The sequence below is a fragment of the Coregonus clupeaformis genome, chromosome 19 (genome assembly GCF_020615455.1).
Source record: "Coregonus clupeaformis isolate EN_2021a chromosome 19, ASM2061545v1, whole genome shotgun sequence".
In the NCBI taxonomy this organism is placed as follows: Eukaryota; Metazoa; Chordata; class Actinopteri; order Salmoniformes; family Salmonidae; genus Coregonus; species Coregonus clupeaformis.
In genome coordinates, this window is record NC_059210.1 from 11,475,542 (window position 1) to 11,492,331 (window position 16,790).

General features: G+C 39.8%; 1 protein-coding gene across 6 annotated transcripts in view; it reads right to left on the reverse strand.

The window, feature by feature from the left end:
• Window positions 1-1,634: 1,634 nt before the first annotated feature.
• Window positions 1,635-16,790, reverse strand: part of LOC121531645 (anoctamin-1) — a 92,036-nt gene continuing 76,880 nt past the window's right edge. For all 6 annotated transcript variants that reach the window (XM_041836994.2, XM_041836996.2, XM_041836993.2 and 3 more), the window contains 5 exons: window positions 10,375-10,527; window positions 9,223-9,275; window positions 8,065-8,249; window positions 4,009-4,114; window positions 1,635-3,279 (listed from right to left, as the gene is read on the reverse strand). In XM_041836994.2, coding sequence (XP_041692928.1) covers window positions 3,028-3,279; window positions 4,009-4,114; window positions 8,065-8,249; window positions 9,223-9,275; window positions 10,375-10,527 — 749 coding nt within the window. In that variant the 3' untranslated portion in view covers window positions 1,635-3,027. The remainder of the gene's footprint in view (window positions 3,280-4,008; window positions 4,115-8,064; window positions 8,250-9,222; window positions 9,276-10,374; window positions 10,528-16,790) is intronic.

Below are 16,790 nucleotides of genomic sequence, written 5' to 3' on the forward strand. Positions count from 1 at the left end.
ATGGGTAGGAATATTGAAAGAATCAAATACACATACACAAGCAAAAAAGCCAGCGAGTGTTTACTTTAATTCATAGATTACTTTTACTATGCCATAAGGCAGAGCATTAGGTTTTGGCAAAACATTTGAGAGCATGAATATTTTGGAGCTAAAATAGTATTAATAACCACGTTTCCATCCACAGTTTTTATGAGAGTAAAGTCATACCTTATTTAAAAAAAATCAAGACAGCTGTGATGGAAACAGGAAGTTTCGGCTACAATTTTATAAATGCAACGGATAATTTTTTGTTAGACACGGTGGGATCCTTTTGTGTCGCTAAAATGTATTATGCGAGAAATGGTGGTGCAAATATTTATTTAATCATCATCATATCGAAGTAAACTTGGAGTCGTGATGACATGGTGTGTGGTCCTCCCACTAGGACTTTCACTAGTTTATTAGGCTACAGATTAAATAAGTTATGAAGAACTTCACAGACTGGTGAAAGTGCATGGTATGAGCTTGATACTCCTTTCCAATAAATGTCGAGGGTCTTATTCTGGTGACATGATGATAGATGCTGCCATTTGACAATTACAAATATTCTCACTCTTATCCATAATCACATCATGTAGGCTAACCTACCAGCAGAGCCTACCTGTATCTGCGAGCTGTTTAATGCAACAGTTTTTGTGACAAAACTATCAATATTTTTGAAAATGCGAATAGAAACACATGAAACATGAGATATCTATTCCAAAACTTAAGTGAAAAAGTACATTGTGTGTGCACTATGTCATCACACACTGATCTTTATCCGCAACAAGTCAGTTTGGTGGAAACACCACTGGTGTGAAAATGCACATATTTTCTTTATGCGGATTTGAGAATATTTGCATGAAAATCTGTTGCCAATTGGATTGGAAACCTAGCTAGTGATTGAAAAAAAATCGTTTTCTGGGTAAGATCCAGAATTCCATGAGTTTGCTTTATTTCAGTGGAAATGTGCTATTTTCCTCTCATAAAATATATACACAGATCTATATAGACTAAATAAAAAAGATGAATGTCTTCACATTGTAAAAATAAAACCTTCAGGGTAAATTTTTTATCATTAGGCACGATTTCCAGTAAAAGTTGCTTCTTTTGTCCCGTCTTAAAAAATGTCATAAGTGCTATCAAGGAGAGGAAGTTGGGTTGTCAGCAGAGACGGAACATTTCTCTTTATTTACATGAAGCGCTTCCTCTGAGTTAGTTCCATCTCCTGAAGTTAAAACTGTCTGTCCTGGGTCAGGTCTGGCCTATCTCAAATAACACAGGTTCCAGATCACTGCAAAGTGAGGATAGGAAGTTATAGGACTTGGTAAACATTGTTTTGGGTGATGTTATCAAAATAAAGTACAACATTCTTTTGAAATTCAAAATGCTATTGTAGGCCTTTCAATGTTGAATGAATGTTTAACATTAACAATTCATTGTACTAAACATCTGAATGGAAACATGTTATCTGACTGTAAACAAACTAGGTTCTAAGAGATTCTACTGAATTTGATACGGATATGCTATTTTTAAATTCTAAGTTACTGCAAAGGCCCCAATCCTGTTTCGTGTACGTTGCTCCTCCTTCCCTAAGAAAACGAAGGCACTCAATACCCACATCAACATATATTTATTGTTTACATTCAATTTTATGCATTATTTATTTAACGTCACATCAAAAAAGAATAGGCAGATCTCCTAAACATTTACAACATAGTCGGTATCAATATAGTAAAATATGCTGCTATGAAATGATGCTCACTTTGTATGAATACATTAGTTTGACATATAAAAGGATCAAAGTGTCCTTGTCTTCTGAAGAAAGGCAAGTAAAGAATAAGAAATATTATATTTCTTAGTATATCCAGTAGACAGAAGTACGTGTAAACAATATACAGTATTAAGTACAGTTTAAAAGTTCCAAAATAATATCCTGGCTGGCTTTGAAGCATAGAAGAAGCCAGAGTATCAGTCTGTATTATGGCAGTGATAGATTAGTCTGAACTGTACATGTTATAACAGGGGATTTTTATAACACTGCTGAGTTTATTATGTTCTGAAGTAAAGTCACTCAAACAATTTTACTGTGTTTAGCAGTATCTGTTATACAGTGCCTTTTGACTCTTAAGCTATAATACAATCCACGTAATAACTGCTTTTACTCTATAGTAGCATGGGAGACCACAACCAGCCCTCAACTGTGAGCTCGGTAACTAATAATGTGCTTGGTAACTAATAATGAGCTTGGTAGCTAATAACATTTGAGATCTTTGTATCAAAGACATAACAAACCTGTCACCCATTTAAGAATAAGATTATATTCTTTGCTCTACACACATACATTTCATAATGTCCAATTATTTTAAAAAATTTTAATAGATGAAAATCAATAAAATGTGTAAATAAAAAAATATTTTGAGAACAAAGTACATGAAGGAAAAAAACATCTGTAGTAATTGAATAAAACATTTAGCATTTCCGAGAGTGATTGTTTGCACCGTGAACATGGTTGAGTCATAACAGTAAAGGATAACGTATAATCTACATCCTGTTTAAAAAGAGGCAAACATAGAAATACCTTGGATGCCAGACATACTGTACTGTAAAGCATGTTACAAAATATGTTTTCTTGAAAGCATTATGCAAAGGAAAATTAAAAAACAACTTTTCTCTCTCATTGAACATGGTCCGCCATAATCTGCACTACTGTAAGTCGCATTGGATAAAAGTGTTAGCTAAATGGCATATTTGCGACCTTAAAGCCCATGACCCCACTGGTTGGCAGTTAGTTAACTGGTTGGCAGTTAGCTAGTTAGCTAGTTATTCACTGAGAGGTTTGACAGATAGGCATTGAGCACTGGGACAGTTTCTGTTTCTCCTCGTTGGGCCTCAACAACATCTTGTAGGGAGCACCTCTCCCTTTCTATGGAATGTCTGGACAAGGATAAGGACACAGACAGTAGTAACCCTTGGCTTAGCTAGCTAGGCTACACCTTACAGTAGCTGCTAGATGTTGTTGGCGTGTGTGTGACTGTGTGTGTGTGGGATGGAGCGCGAGCGGGCTATAGGGGCGTGGTTGTTGCGGTTCTCCTTGCCGCCACAAGGTGTCATGCTGTCTATGAACTGCATCTTGCCCTGTTCCTCCTTCATGAAGAGCTCCACCATCAGGATCTTCTCCTTGTGGATCTGAAGGCTGATGTCTTTAGGGATGTCTGGGATCAGCCAGTCCACGATGTCACTCATCAGCATCACCACGTTCTACAGGGAAGGGTAACAGCAGGAAACAGGCACGCACATAAACAGGAAAGTGAGCGACAGCATGGTCAACCAGCAGGAAACACAAAGTCTACAGTAAACGTATCTTGCAGAGCCAAGCGAGTGTTTCTCAGAATATTGCATATTACCTGAAGTCTGGCATGAAAGATTAACTGTACAATAGAACTACAGTTTGCCTCCCGAGTGGTGCAGCGGTCTAAGGCACTGCATCGGGTTCGATCCCAGGCTGTGTCACAACCGGCCGTGACCGGGAGTCGCATAGGGCGGCGCACAATTGGCCCAGCGTCGTCCGGGTTAGGGGAGGGTTTGGCCGGGGGGGCTTTACTTGGCTCATCACGCTCTAGCAAGTCTTTGTGGCGGGCCATGCGCCTGCAGGCTGACTTCGGTCGTCAGTTGAACGGTGTTTCCTCCGACACATTGGTGCGGCTGGCTTCCGGGTTAAGCAGGTGGGTGTTAAAAAGCACGGTTTGGCGGGTCATGTTTCGGAGGACGCATGACTCGACCTTCGCCTCTCCCGAGCCCGTTGGGGAGTTGCAGCGATTAGACAAGATCGCAATTGGATATCACAAAATTGGAGAGAAAAAGGGGGTAAAATACAACAACAAAAAAAGAAAAAAAGAACTACAGCTGTTTGTTTATGTTGAACCCTTTTCATTTCCTGGAGGAACATAGGCCCATACTAAAAATCCTCTTCGGCAAAATCAGTCTCACCTGGAAGACTATGACGAAGGCCAGTCTGGCAGCCAGGACCGCCCAGAACTCTTTAGAGATGACGTACGGTGTGTTGGACCATGGAGGCTCCCTGTAGTCTTTATACCTGGACCCAAGAGTAATCTGATTACAGTGACTAAACCAGAAAGCGTTAAAACAGATAGCAAAATCCCATGGAACACCCACTACAGTACTTAAAGTACTGTAAATAAATGCTACAGTACCTTTAAGTATGGCTATCATATTTCAGTACTTAAAGGTAAAGGTACAGTAAATGAATGCTACAGTACCTTTAAGTATGGTTATAATATTTCAGTACTTAAAGGTAAAGGTACAGTACATAAACGCTACAGTTCCTTTAAGTATGGCTATAATATTTCTTGCACATTATATTTTTTTGTAACAGTATGTACAATTAAGCAATAACACACACACACACACACACACACACACACACACACACACACAGTCTTTCTATGAGGTGGCAGAGGCTGTATTCTGGCTCCTCAGTTAGGGTTAGGGATAGCCTCGTCCAATATAACCAGATAATGCACCACGGCAGGCTATAGGCTTCTTCTATATTTAAGCAATAAGGCCTGAGGGGGTGTGGTATATGGCCAATATACCACGGCTAAAGGCTGTTCTTATGCACGATGCAGCACGGAGAGCCTGGATACAGCCCTTTTTTTAAGGAAGGGTAGATCAGCTTTAATACTGCAGATAGATTGTAACTTCCATCAACTTCCATCACTTCCAATCCCCCATATGTTTTTTTTTTCTTCTCGCAAATATATATATACATACACACATCTACATACATACATACATACATACATACATATACACTTATATACACTACCGTTCAAAAGTTTGGGGTCACTTAGAAATGTCCTTGTTTTCCATGAAAACATACATGAAATGAGTTTGAATAGGAAATATAGCAAAATGCATAGGAAATGTAGTCATTGACAAGGTTAGAAATAATGATTTTTAATAGAAATAATAATTGTGTCCTTCAAACTTTGCTTTCGTCAAAGAATCCTCCATTTGCAGCAATTATAGCCTTGTAGACCTTTGGCATTCTAGTTGTCAATTTGTTGAGGTAATCTGAAGAGATTTCACCCCATGCTTCCTGAAGCACCTCCCACAAGTTGGATTGGCTTGATGGGCACTTCTTATGTACCATACGGTCCAATAGGGTTGAGATCCGGTGAATGTGCTGACCACTCCATTATAGACAGAATACCAGCTGACTGCTTCTTCCCTAAATAGTTATTGCATAGTTTAAAGCTGTACTTTGGGTCAATGTCCTGTTGTAGGAGGAAATTGGCTCCAATCAAGCGCCGTCCACAGGGTATGGCATGGCATTGCAAAATGGAGTGATAGCCTTCCTACTTCAAGATCCCTTTTACCCTGTACAAATCATCTCCCACTTTACCACCACCAAAGCACCCCCAGACCATCACATTGCCTCCACCATGCTTGACGGATGGCATCAAGCACTCCTCCAACATCTTTTCATTTGGTCTGCGTCTCACAAATGTTCTTCTTTGTGATCCGAACACCTCAAACTTTGATTTGTCTTTCCATAACACTTTTTTCAAATCTTCCTCTGTCCAGTGTCTGTGTTCTTTTGCCCATCTTTTATTTTTATTGGCCAGTCTGAGATATGGCTTTTTCTTTGCAACTCTGCCTAGAAGGTCAGCATCCCGGAGTCGCCTCTTCACTGTTGATGTTGAGACTGGTGTTTTGCGGGTACTATTTAATGAAGCTGCCAGTTGAGGACCTGTGAGGCGTCTGTTTCTCAAACTAGATACTCTAATGTATTTGTCCTCTTGCTCAGTTGTGCACCGGGGCCTCCCACTCCTCTTTCTATTCTGGTTAGAGCCAGTTAGTGCTGTTCTGTGAAGGGAGTAGTACACAGCGTTGTACGAGATCTTCAGTTTCTTGGCAATTTCTCGCATGGAATAGCCTTCATTTCTCAGAACAAGAATAGACTGACGAGTTTCAGAAGAAAGTTCTTTGTTTCTGGCCATTTTGATTCTGTAATCGAACCCACAATTACAGATGCTCCAGATACTCAACTAGTCTCAAGAAGGCCAGTTTTATTGCTTCATCAATCAGCACAACCGTTTTCAGCTGTGCTAACATAATTGCAAAAGGGTTTTCTAATGACCAATTAGCCTTTTAAAATGATCAACTTGGATTAGCAAACACAACGAGCCATTGGAACACAGGACTGATGGTTGCTGATAATGGGCCTCTGTACGCCTATGTAGATATTCCATTAAAAATCAGCCGTTTCCAGCTACGATAGACATTTACAACATTAACAATGTCTACACTGTATTTCTGATCAATTTGATGTTATTTTAATGGACAAAAAAATTGCTTTTCTTTAAAAAACAAGGACATTTCTAAGTGACCCCAAACTTTTGAACGGTAGTGTACATATAAATAAATATACATACATATATACACATATCTTCCTCTACCCTCTCCTCTATCATTTTCATGATGTCCATCCGGTTTGCTTCTATATGCCATATCTTTCTAACTGTGCTCTTTCACAAACCTCGCTCTCAACCTATAACCTATATACTTATTATGGACACAGTATGCTTTACATTAGTTATCTTGTTGTTATTAGTTGTTGTTAGTTGTTATTAGTCCCATCCTTCAACTCCATTCAACACCTCCCATCTATCTCTTAACACCATCCATATTGGATTTCTATTTGCCATATATTTTTCAACTGTACTGTGATGTTTTACAAAAGTTCTGAACCCTTCTATTCTCATTGTTTCTACAGATTGTAAATTGAAAATAAACATTTTTGCTAAAAGTATTATTATATTATTGATCGATTGACTATGACTTTTCAGATCACCCAGTAGTGCTATCTGCAGGGTTAGCTCCAGGTAAATATTGCAATCCTTTAACCATTCCTGGACCTGTGACCAAAAACAAGCTACAAATAGACAGTACCAAAACAAATGATCTAATGATTCTGTCTCTTCGCAGCAAAATCTGCAGAGCTGGGAAGATTGTATCCTCCATATAAATAACATTATATTGGTAGGAAGAATTTTGTATAATAATTTACATTGAAAAATTATAAGTTTTGAATCCGGCGTCGTTTTGCGTATTAGTTCATAAACACAGTGCCATGGAATCGGTACGTCAAAAATCTCTTCCCAACTATTTTGCAATCTATATGGGACGGCTGTCAATCCTTTGGTCCTTAAATGAAACTGGTATGCTTTTTTATTTATCACAATTTTCTTTAACCAATTATGTTCTTTAATGCAGGGCCGACAGACAAGTTCCTTACTTTTTCCCCCTTCCACTTTCCTCTTCCATTTTTGCGGTAATGCTGCAATTATTTGGTTGTAATTTTGGGTAGAGCAGACATTTCCATATGTTTTTGTTAGCTGCATGTGGGACATAACTCCACCAGTCCTACCGGTGATGTCATTTACCAAGATTATACTTCTTTTTTTTTTTTTTTCAAAGAATAATATTTTTTTTATCAATTAGTATATTTGAGTTTAACCACAATATTTGTTGCATTATTTGTTCTGTCCTTTCTGGAGGATTAAATTGAAATTGCAACCAACTTTCAATGGCTTGTTTTAGAAATAGTGATATTTGGGAGATGATTTCCATTTCAAATAACTGAAAGTGAGAGGTTGTACTCTGAATAAAGGGAAAAAGGCCATTCTTGAACATTGGTTGAGACAATCTTACTAATTTGCTAGAGAACCAGTTCAGATTTAAGTATAACTTTTGTATGACTGATACAGCCCTTAGCCGTGGTATATTGGCCATATACCACAAACCCCTGAGGTGCCTTATTGCTATTATAAACTGGTTATTAACGTAATTAGAGCAGTAAAAATAAATGTTTTGTCATACCTGTGTTATACGGTCTGATATATCACAGCTGTCAGCCAATCAACATTCAGGGCTTGAACCACCCTGTTTATAACAATCAATAAAATTTGTATCACAAAAACACTTCACACAGTCAGTCAGCATTGTGTGTGAACTCACCTACACATCTCCACCTGGTAGCCCAGATGCAGAGCGTCCATAGGTTCTTTACCGTTCTGGAAGTCGCTCACGTTGAAGTAGGACAGGGTGTGGTTGACGAAGCCGTGCATGGAGCCGTCTAGGCTGTACATGTACTGATAGACCAGCCTCGGGATGAAGTCTGACGTGAAGGAGATCACAAACGCCTGGAGAGAGACAGACAGTGATCACTGAGAAAGCACCTGAAGACACTTAAGACTGTGTTTACACCTGGCATTAACAAATGCCCTGTCAATAGATAGTGATTGGATCATCTTGATCGGTTAACGAAAGTCACATGGTAATACCAGGTGGAAACCAGCCCTAATGCTATATAGGTTGAATATAATGGTCAACTTCAGCAAAAGGAGCTCTGGCTTCAATGTGCTGTATACCCTCTACATCGGCAACTATCTGTCAATCAGCATATAGTCTCTCGTGACTGACTGTTAACGTTAATGTTAGCCCTAACCCTAACCCGAGAAGCTGGCCAGTGCCCATGCGAGATTTCATTCTGGGTTCAGAGATTTGCCAGCACATAAACGTAGAGGGTATCCAAGGCCTTAAAGTGAAGACACATTGATATCCTGTTCCATCGGAAACACTCTCAATAAGAGGAGGATGGAGGTGAAGGATTCCCTCCTTTCCATTTTGATCGAAAGCCTCCGTTGTCATAAATAACCCAGATCTGGATCTCACTTCAACATCGCCATGACGATGGTGATCCCTTTGGAAGTGAAGTGAGAGTCTGCAGGATTTATGACCACGTTAACTCTCCTTCTGACCAAGTAGGGTCTTCTCTGCACCGAGGGGCAGTCGTTTTAGAGGTGAAACCTCTTAAAAGCCTAATTATGAGGTTTTACAAGTAATCCCCCAAGAGTGTTGACATAAATTCACAGTAAAGGACTGGCTCTTTAATGTGGACCGGGCTGAGCTTCAATGAAAGACGTTCTAGTTTTAAGTGCAGACTTGTTATTGTTGAGGGGGTTGGGGAATGAATGTAACTTTCGCAGAACATTTCAGTGACTCCCTTATCTAAATCAAAACAGCATATGTTAAAGTGAGAGAATTGTTGTTGTTTTTTCATCATTTGGTCAACTTCCACTATTCTATTTGACTGGGATTACCGGAATGACTTACGTTTATGATGACGGCCACCTTAGCCACAGCTCGGAGAAGGTTGTACCATATTCCTAGAATCAGAGAAGAGAGAAGGTTAATGCCTCTGCAATATTGTTGTGGGATGGTATGAGTTTTTTTGCCTGGATCTATGTCAATCTGACGTTTAGTTAAGAACACAGAGGTGCAAAATAGTACAAAAGCACAAGCATAACAATGCCTGTAATAAATCAGTAGGACAAATTCCCCCCTCTAGTTATGTTTGTAAGTTTGTATGTAGAAACAATAGAGACACCATTCTGCAGATTCAACCACTAGATTACATTTACATTCCTGAATCTTTACCTGACCACATGAGTCCATTTTCAATTAACCTTTATATTCACTGAGTGTACATAACATTAAGAACACCTGCTCCTTCCATGACATAGACTGACCAGGTGAATCCAGGTGAAAGCTACGATCCCTTATTGATGTCACTTGTTAAATCCACTTCAATCAATATAGATGAAGGGGAGGAGACAGGTTAAAGAATGATTTTTAAGCCTGGAGACAATTGAGACATGAATTGTGTATGTGTGCCATTCAGAGGGTGAATGGGCAAGACAAAAGATTTAAGTGCCTTTGAATGGGGTATGGTAGAAGGTGCCAGGCGCACCGGTTTGTGTCAAGAACTGCAATACTGCTGGGTTTTTCACACTCAACAGTTTCCCATGTGTATCAAGAATGGTCCACCACCCAAAGGACATCCAGGCAACTTGACAAAACTGTGGGAAGCAGTGGAGTCAACAAGGGCCAGCATCCCTGTGGAATGCTTTCGACACCTTGTAGAATCCACCCCCCGACGAATTGAGGCTGTTCTGAGGCCAAAAGGGGAAGGGGGTGCAACTCAATATTTAGAAGGTGTTCCTAATGTTTGGTATACTCAGTGTATACATACAGGTTCATCTTGATGAGATAAAATATATTATGCAAAAGAGACTTCCTGGTCATCTGGTCACATGGTCACATAGAACTCAGGGCCCAAGAATGACATCAGAGATAACCATAATGTTTTTTTCTCTCTGTAAATCACTTATATTGGAGTGAATTCAATATAAGGTTTATTATTGTGAAAGGAATCAATATAAACAAAAATAACCTGTGGGCTTAAAGAGTGAACTTTGAACCCACCAATGTCTTTTGCCCTTGCTGCGACCGGCCTCCTGAGCTCGGCCACAAACTTCTTGGCATCCAGGCGTATCTCGATGATGTTGTTGAGGAGGGCGAAAAGTGGGGCCAGCGGGAACGATGCCACGAACAGGGTCACAAACCCAAACTGGATTACTGCAAGGACACAGAGATAGAGAGACATTCATCAGCTTTACATGAACATCTCACTGTATACACGTAGGCCTACAGTATGTCTTTCAGCCTGATCTGTCTATTCACCAGGGCCTGCTGTATTCACAAAGAGCCTCTCATAGCAGGAGTATTGATATAGGATCAGTTTTGCCTTTTAGATCATAATGAACATGATTAAATGGACAGGGGCAACCTGATCCTAGATCAGCACTCCTACTCTGATGCTTCATGAATACAGGCCCTGATCACTCGACAAGACTAAACAAATCAATCAGGAGAGATGATCTGAACCTCACATCACTTACTGTAGCTAGCTCTAAAACATGCCCATGTGCTCATCGCATGTAGGATAACAAGAAACCCTTGAATGACCCTTGTATATGTATTAAATAATATATATACAGTGTGCAAAGCTGTCATCAAGGCAAAGGGTGGCTATATAATATAAAATATATTTTGATTTGTTTAACTCTTTTTTGGTTACTGCATGATTCCATATGTGTTATTTCATAGATTTGATGTCTTCACTATTTTTCTACAATGTAAAAAATAGTAAAAATAAAGAAAAACCCTTGAATGAGTAGGTGTCCAAACTTTTGGCTGGTAGTGTATATATATTTGTTAAATAACAACTTTGACTTTTAGGTCATTCAAATCAACACAATTAATTTATTGATGCAGCTGATAAGGCAATTGAGTGGGAGTGGACCAAACTAGAGAGAACAGAAGGGGGCTCTTTAAGTGTCTTGCAGGGAGAGGATACTGAGGGAGGGGGTATGGACATGACAGGGGGCTAGGTGGAGAGGGTGGGGGCAGGGAGGCACAGGAACATGACTATGTTGGTTACGAAGGGGAAGAGACTGTGAGGGACAGAGAACGGGAGGGGGTCTAAGGCAAACAGTACTATTGGCACTTTTTTCTAGTTTTTCAAGCAACAACATTTTAAGGGAGTGTGCGAGGCACAGACGTTCACTATGCCTAGCCGAGTTCTGCTAGGAGCAAACCAAACCTATTATGCAGATGCCTGTAGAGGGGGCACAGGGGGTCTCTCTCTCTCTCTCTCTCTCTCTCTCTCTCTCTCTCTCTCTCTCTCTCTCTCTCTCTCTCTCTCTCTCTCTCTCTCTCTCTCTCTCTCTCTCTCTCTCTCTCTCTCTCTCTCTCTCTCTCTCTCTCTCTCTCTCTCTCTCTCTCTCTCTCTCTCTCTCTCTCTCTCTCTCTCTCTCTCTCAACACAAACACATCCACACACATTGCTCAGTTGTGTTCGAGAAGCAGGTGCTCTTCAAAAGCCACTCTAGGGGAAATCCAACACCACTGCAAGGTGCAGAATTCTGTAAAAATTTACAACTGCTATAATAAATATGTGGATCTTGGGTGTGACTGGTGAAGGTTTCGACTAATAGTCCATTGGAAACATTGGATAAGAACATTCCTTTAATAATACCATAATATCCATGATACCATAATGCGGTAGCATCAAATTAGCCTATCTTTGCCATGCCATGAACATTAAGTTAAGTCTAAAACTATCTGTATCCTGAGAATAGGCCTACTTACCTGGCATGAACTGAGAGACACTGCCTCTTGAGAGAGTGAAGTAAGTTAAAAGCCCTGTAACTGGACTCTACTGTTGTTTAAGACTTTCTCAAGAGTACAGTGTTCAGACAGAGAACAAACAATGTCTTTCTTTAGAGCCGTCTTAACAGTCCTCTTACACTGCAAATATATGGTAAGCTAAGTACAAGTAGTTTAGAAGTCTCCTGATGAAATAGATGAAAACACTGATGCTCTTTTCACTTGACTTGAGGTATATGCTTGCAAATGCCAGCTCCAGAAATGGGTGGATGTAGGGAGAGAAGAAGAAGAAGAAGAAGAAGAAGAAGAAGAAGAAGAAGAAGAAGAAGAAGAAGAAGAAGAAGAAGAAGAAGAAGAAGAAGAAGAAGAAGAAGAAGAAGAAGAAGAAGAAGAAGAAGAAGAAGAAGAAGAAGAAGAAGAAGAAGAAGAAGAAGAAGAAGAAGAAGAAGAAGAAGAAGAAGAAGAAGAAGAAAGCAGGAAAAGAGAGATGTGGGCCATGGCCCAAACAGCAAGTTAAAGTAAATAGAGCCTGATGGAGAATCTGGCACAGGTGTGTGCCAACAGGAGGATCTGCTGAGTAAAAACACTGCTGTATGTCGTGAAGAAGGCCCAGGGTGTACGTTTGGTACGGAGGAAGGAAGGAAGTCATTCATTCAATTAGCTACATCCCCTTCTCATTGTGCTTGGCTTAGGGAGCTATTCAAGTAAAAAATGGTAACTGGTTCCCGGAATAATTCTAAGATGATTTCCAGCCAACTCCCACACAGGGAGGAAGTACACTGAGTGTACAAAATATTAGGAACACCTGCTCTTTCCATGACATAGACTGACCAGGTGAATCCAGGTGAAAGCTATGATCCCTTACTGATGTTAAATCCACTTCAATCAGTGTAGATGAACGGTAGGAGACAAGTTAATTAAATAAGTATTTTTTAAGCCTCGAGACAATTGAGACATGGATTGTGTATGTGTGTCATTCAGATGGTGAATGGGCAAGACAAAATATTTAAGTGCCTTTGAACAGGGTATGGTAGTAGGTACCAGGCGCACCGGTGTGAGTGTGTCAAGAACTGCAACGCTAATGGGTTTTTCACACTCAACAGTTTCCCTTGTGTATCAAGAATGGTCCACCAACCAAAGGACATCCAGCCAACTTGACATAACTGTGGGAAGCATTGGAGTAAACATGGGCCAGGATCCGTGTGGAATACTTTCGACACCTTGTAGAGTCCATGCCCCGACAAATTGAGGCTGTTCTGAGGGCAAAATGGGGTGTAACTCAATATTACAATATTCATATTAACAATATAATATTAATGTTTTGTACACTCAGTGTAAGTTTTGTTTCCCTCTATAAAAAATATTAGCTGAGTACATGAATCACATGAAGAGTGCCATTCGTTTTACCCTTCAACAGCATGAATCTGTCCAAGACGGAAATGGCAGTAAGCTACATTCTACTCAATCAATGTTGCTTTACAATAGTGATACACCTAACTAAATTATCATAATTGAAAAACTTGAGTTCTTACCCCCAAATATTTTTTTCCTCCATACAGCCTTTGAAACACTATTCAATACCCTGTTAAATATTTCAGGAATCATTAATACCTTCTACTAGGTCATCAAAAGACATGGGTTCCAATTAGCTAGCTGAGGAAAATGGCCTTTGGCTCGCACACATCCATTAATGACTTCTATCTCTGACATTTGCTAAAGCCAGCCACCTGAGGTTTCATCAAGATTAAAGTCAATACAAAATAAAAGCCATCTCTATCTAATCCTTCAATCAATCTAATCACATTTGTAGGTTTGAAGCCGAGGCCAAAAACCAGTACAGTGACAGTCTAAAAACCTTTTCTTGTTTGATGCAATTGATTGACTCTAGTTTCTCAACCAACATGAAGGCCTATCAGAATTCTCTCACGACAGAGGTTCACTTACGTCAGAGTGAATGTGATAACATGAAACTACACATATGAAAAAATTTGAGAACGTGAAAACAGGATCTTATGTGAAATAAATGTGACAACATGGGGATGCAAAATGTCATTACATCACTTCCTTGTTCCCAAGCACTTAGAATCAAATTTCATGTTGAATTGTATCACGCACTAGTGGTCGGAAAATATCACTGTGATGCATTGAGATATTATATATCCTCAAAGGTGCAAACATGTAAAGCTGGTTCACCACTGTTGTGATACCATGCAACTACACGTGACAACATCAGAAAGTTTTTCACATGTGAAAATACAATTCCACATGTGAGAGTTAGGTTTTCACATGTGAAAATGCAAATTAGATTTTCACATGTGAAACTACAAATTCCACATGTGAATCTGCAATTCACATGTGAGGTGAAAACATGTTATTCTCCTCACATCTGAAAAGGTGGTATTAATTAACATGAGAACCCTATATTGAATACATGTGAACATATGGTTTCACATGTGAACAACTGACCTCACTTGTCTCTTTTGTTTTCACAGGTGAAAATTTCAGCTCAACATGTGAACAGTTCTTTCACATGTGAAAATGCGATTTCAGGTGAAAATGTGGTTTTCAAATGTGAAACTGCAAATTTCACATGGTTTTTCGTAAGGGAAGTAATTAAATGGTATGGGGGTTTTAAGGTAAGTGATACGCTGTTCAGCTAAAATAGTGTACAAATCTTTCATCAATGACAATATGATTACATTTGACATGATCACTTAGTACTGACATTTCAATATGACCCCACCTGGGATCTGAACTCACAACCTCTGGATTTGGGGTACGCTGAACTTTCTGCTGCGTTTTTAGGACATAGGACATGACAATTACATTAAGACATGATAATAGCTAAATAGTTAACTAGCGAGATAACTTGTCAGGGTACACAATATGGTTTGAATTGGCTATCTAGTTAGTCTGTTGTGTTTCCCTCTCGCTCCTCTGGCCCACTCACACTGGCACACATGCAGCTGATGCGCAAAGCATGAATTTTCCAGGATTTTCATGACCGTAAAAAGCCTATTTGCTGACCAAAAATGTGCTATAACTTTGAAATAACTCACTAATTAGCCAGGAATATTAACAAATGTGCACATGCGGCTACATACGGATCTGCTCTTTGATCTCAATAGCATATCTCGCAACCGGGGAGGATTGAAAGACCGCCCTGCCTGTTCAGAGTAATTGCTTGATATTGTGATTTTTGTGTGTTTTTTTTTTACTTGACCATCCGGACAATGCAAATCTATATTCTTCTTGTCAGACAAAATGTGTCTTGTCCCGGACAAGCAGACATGGTAAATAATTGTCTTAACTCCCTCAAGCCAATGCTTAGGCCTACACCAATCCAATTATTTTAAATCCATGAAGGATTGTCCAAGTTCACACTCTTTGGGAGATGGGTGGAGAATCAGGACACAACCATAATACTCTGTTTACCTTGAAACGAAATGACAGACATCTGTTATGACACGTGTCTTTGAACGAAGGTGGACCAACTTTACATATTTGCACCTTTGAGGATATATAATATCTCAAAACATCACAGTGATATTTTCCAACCACTAGTGCATGATAAAATTCAACATGAAACTTGATTCTGAGTGTGGGGAACAAGCAAGCGCATGTATGAAAAATCATATATGTCACACTGGTGGCAGACAGCTAAATCTGACCAATACCCATTGGAGTTGCCATGGAAGAGGCGTGTAGCTGCCATACTAAAAACATGGGGCGGGTCACTGTACAGCAACAGACGGGTTGGTTTACTCACACCTAGAGGCAAGTCAGGCAACCGTCACCACCAGTGGTGGTCAGTGATATTTAAGATGAGGGAGGATGATTATTTTTTTCTTCATGAGCATGGCCTTATTTCTATTACAGCATATTGGATGACTGTCATTCATATTCCATTCACCCAGTTCAATTTAACATCGATAGGTTTAGGCTACTACCTGATACTTTAATTTTCCCTATATCCATAATGAGATTGCTACAACCTAGCCTATGAATGAAAGATTACAACATAGGTGCACACAGGTCGAGAGAAAATGTTGAGGTGACAGACAGTGACACATGGACAGACAGCGACACATTCAATACCGCCTTGCACACTCTTGCCTGCATCTAGCTGATCTATGGTGTAGTCATTAGTCCAACAGTTGCAAACGAGAGTTTCAATTGGACAAATTCAAGTATGTTTATCCCTGTTTCGTTCCGTTTGTTTCCGTTTAAGAGACGTTTTTTAAAACAGAATCGGCGGAATGAATACACCCCTGGTCATGGGTAAACACAGTTCACATTTATAGCAGCCAGGTGGTATTCCTTCTCTCATCTATGCGCTCTCCTCCTCTCACCTTTTCCCTTCGTTGGTGGACTTCAATGTACAACACATCAGCTGTATGTGACCAGGCGAAAAAAGCTTTCCAAGCCAAACCATATCATAACTGCTACACACAGCCTAAATCGTTGTCACCATATTAGCTAAAGTTACGTCATAGTCAATGTAGCTAATAGAACTAACGCGTTAGTAAACCCGCTACAATCATGCAGTAACTTTACAATGTATAGTCAGTTAGCAGTTTAGCAGTTACCCCAGTTGGCCCCAGTGGCAATAAATTAGTAAAACCAAAAGCTTACCTTGACTTGGAAGAGTTCCAGTGTTGTGTTGGATAG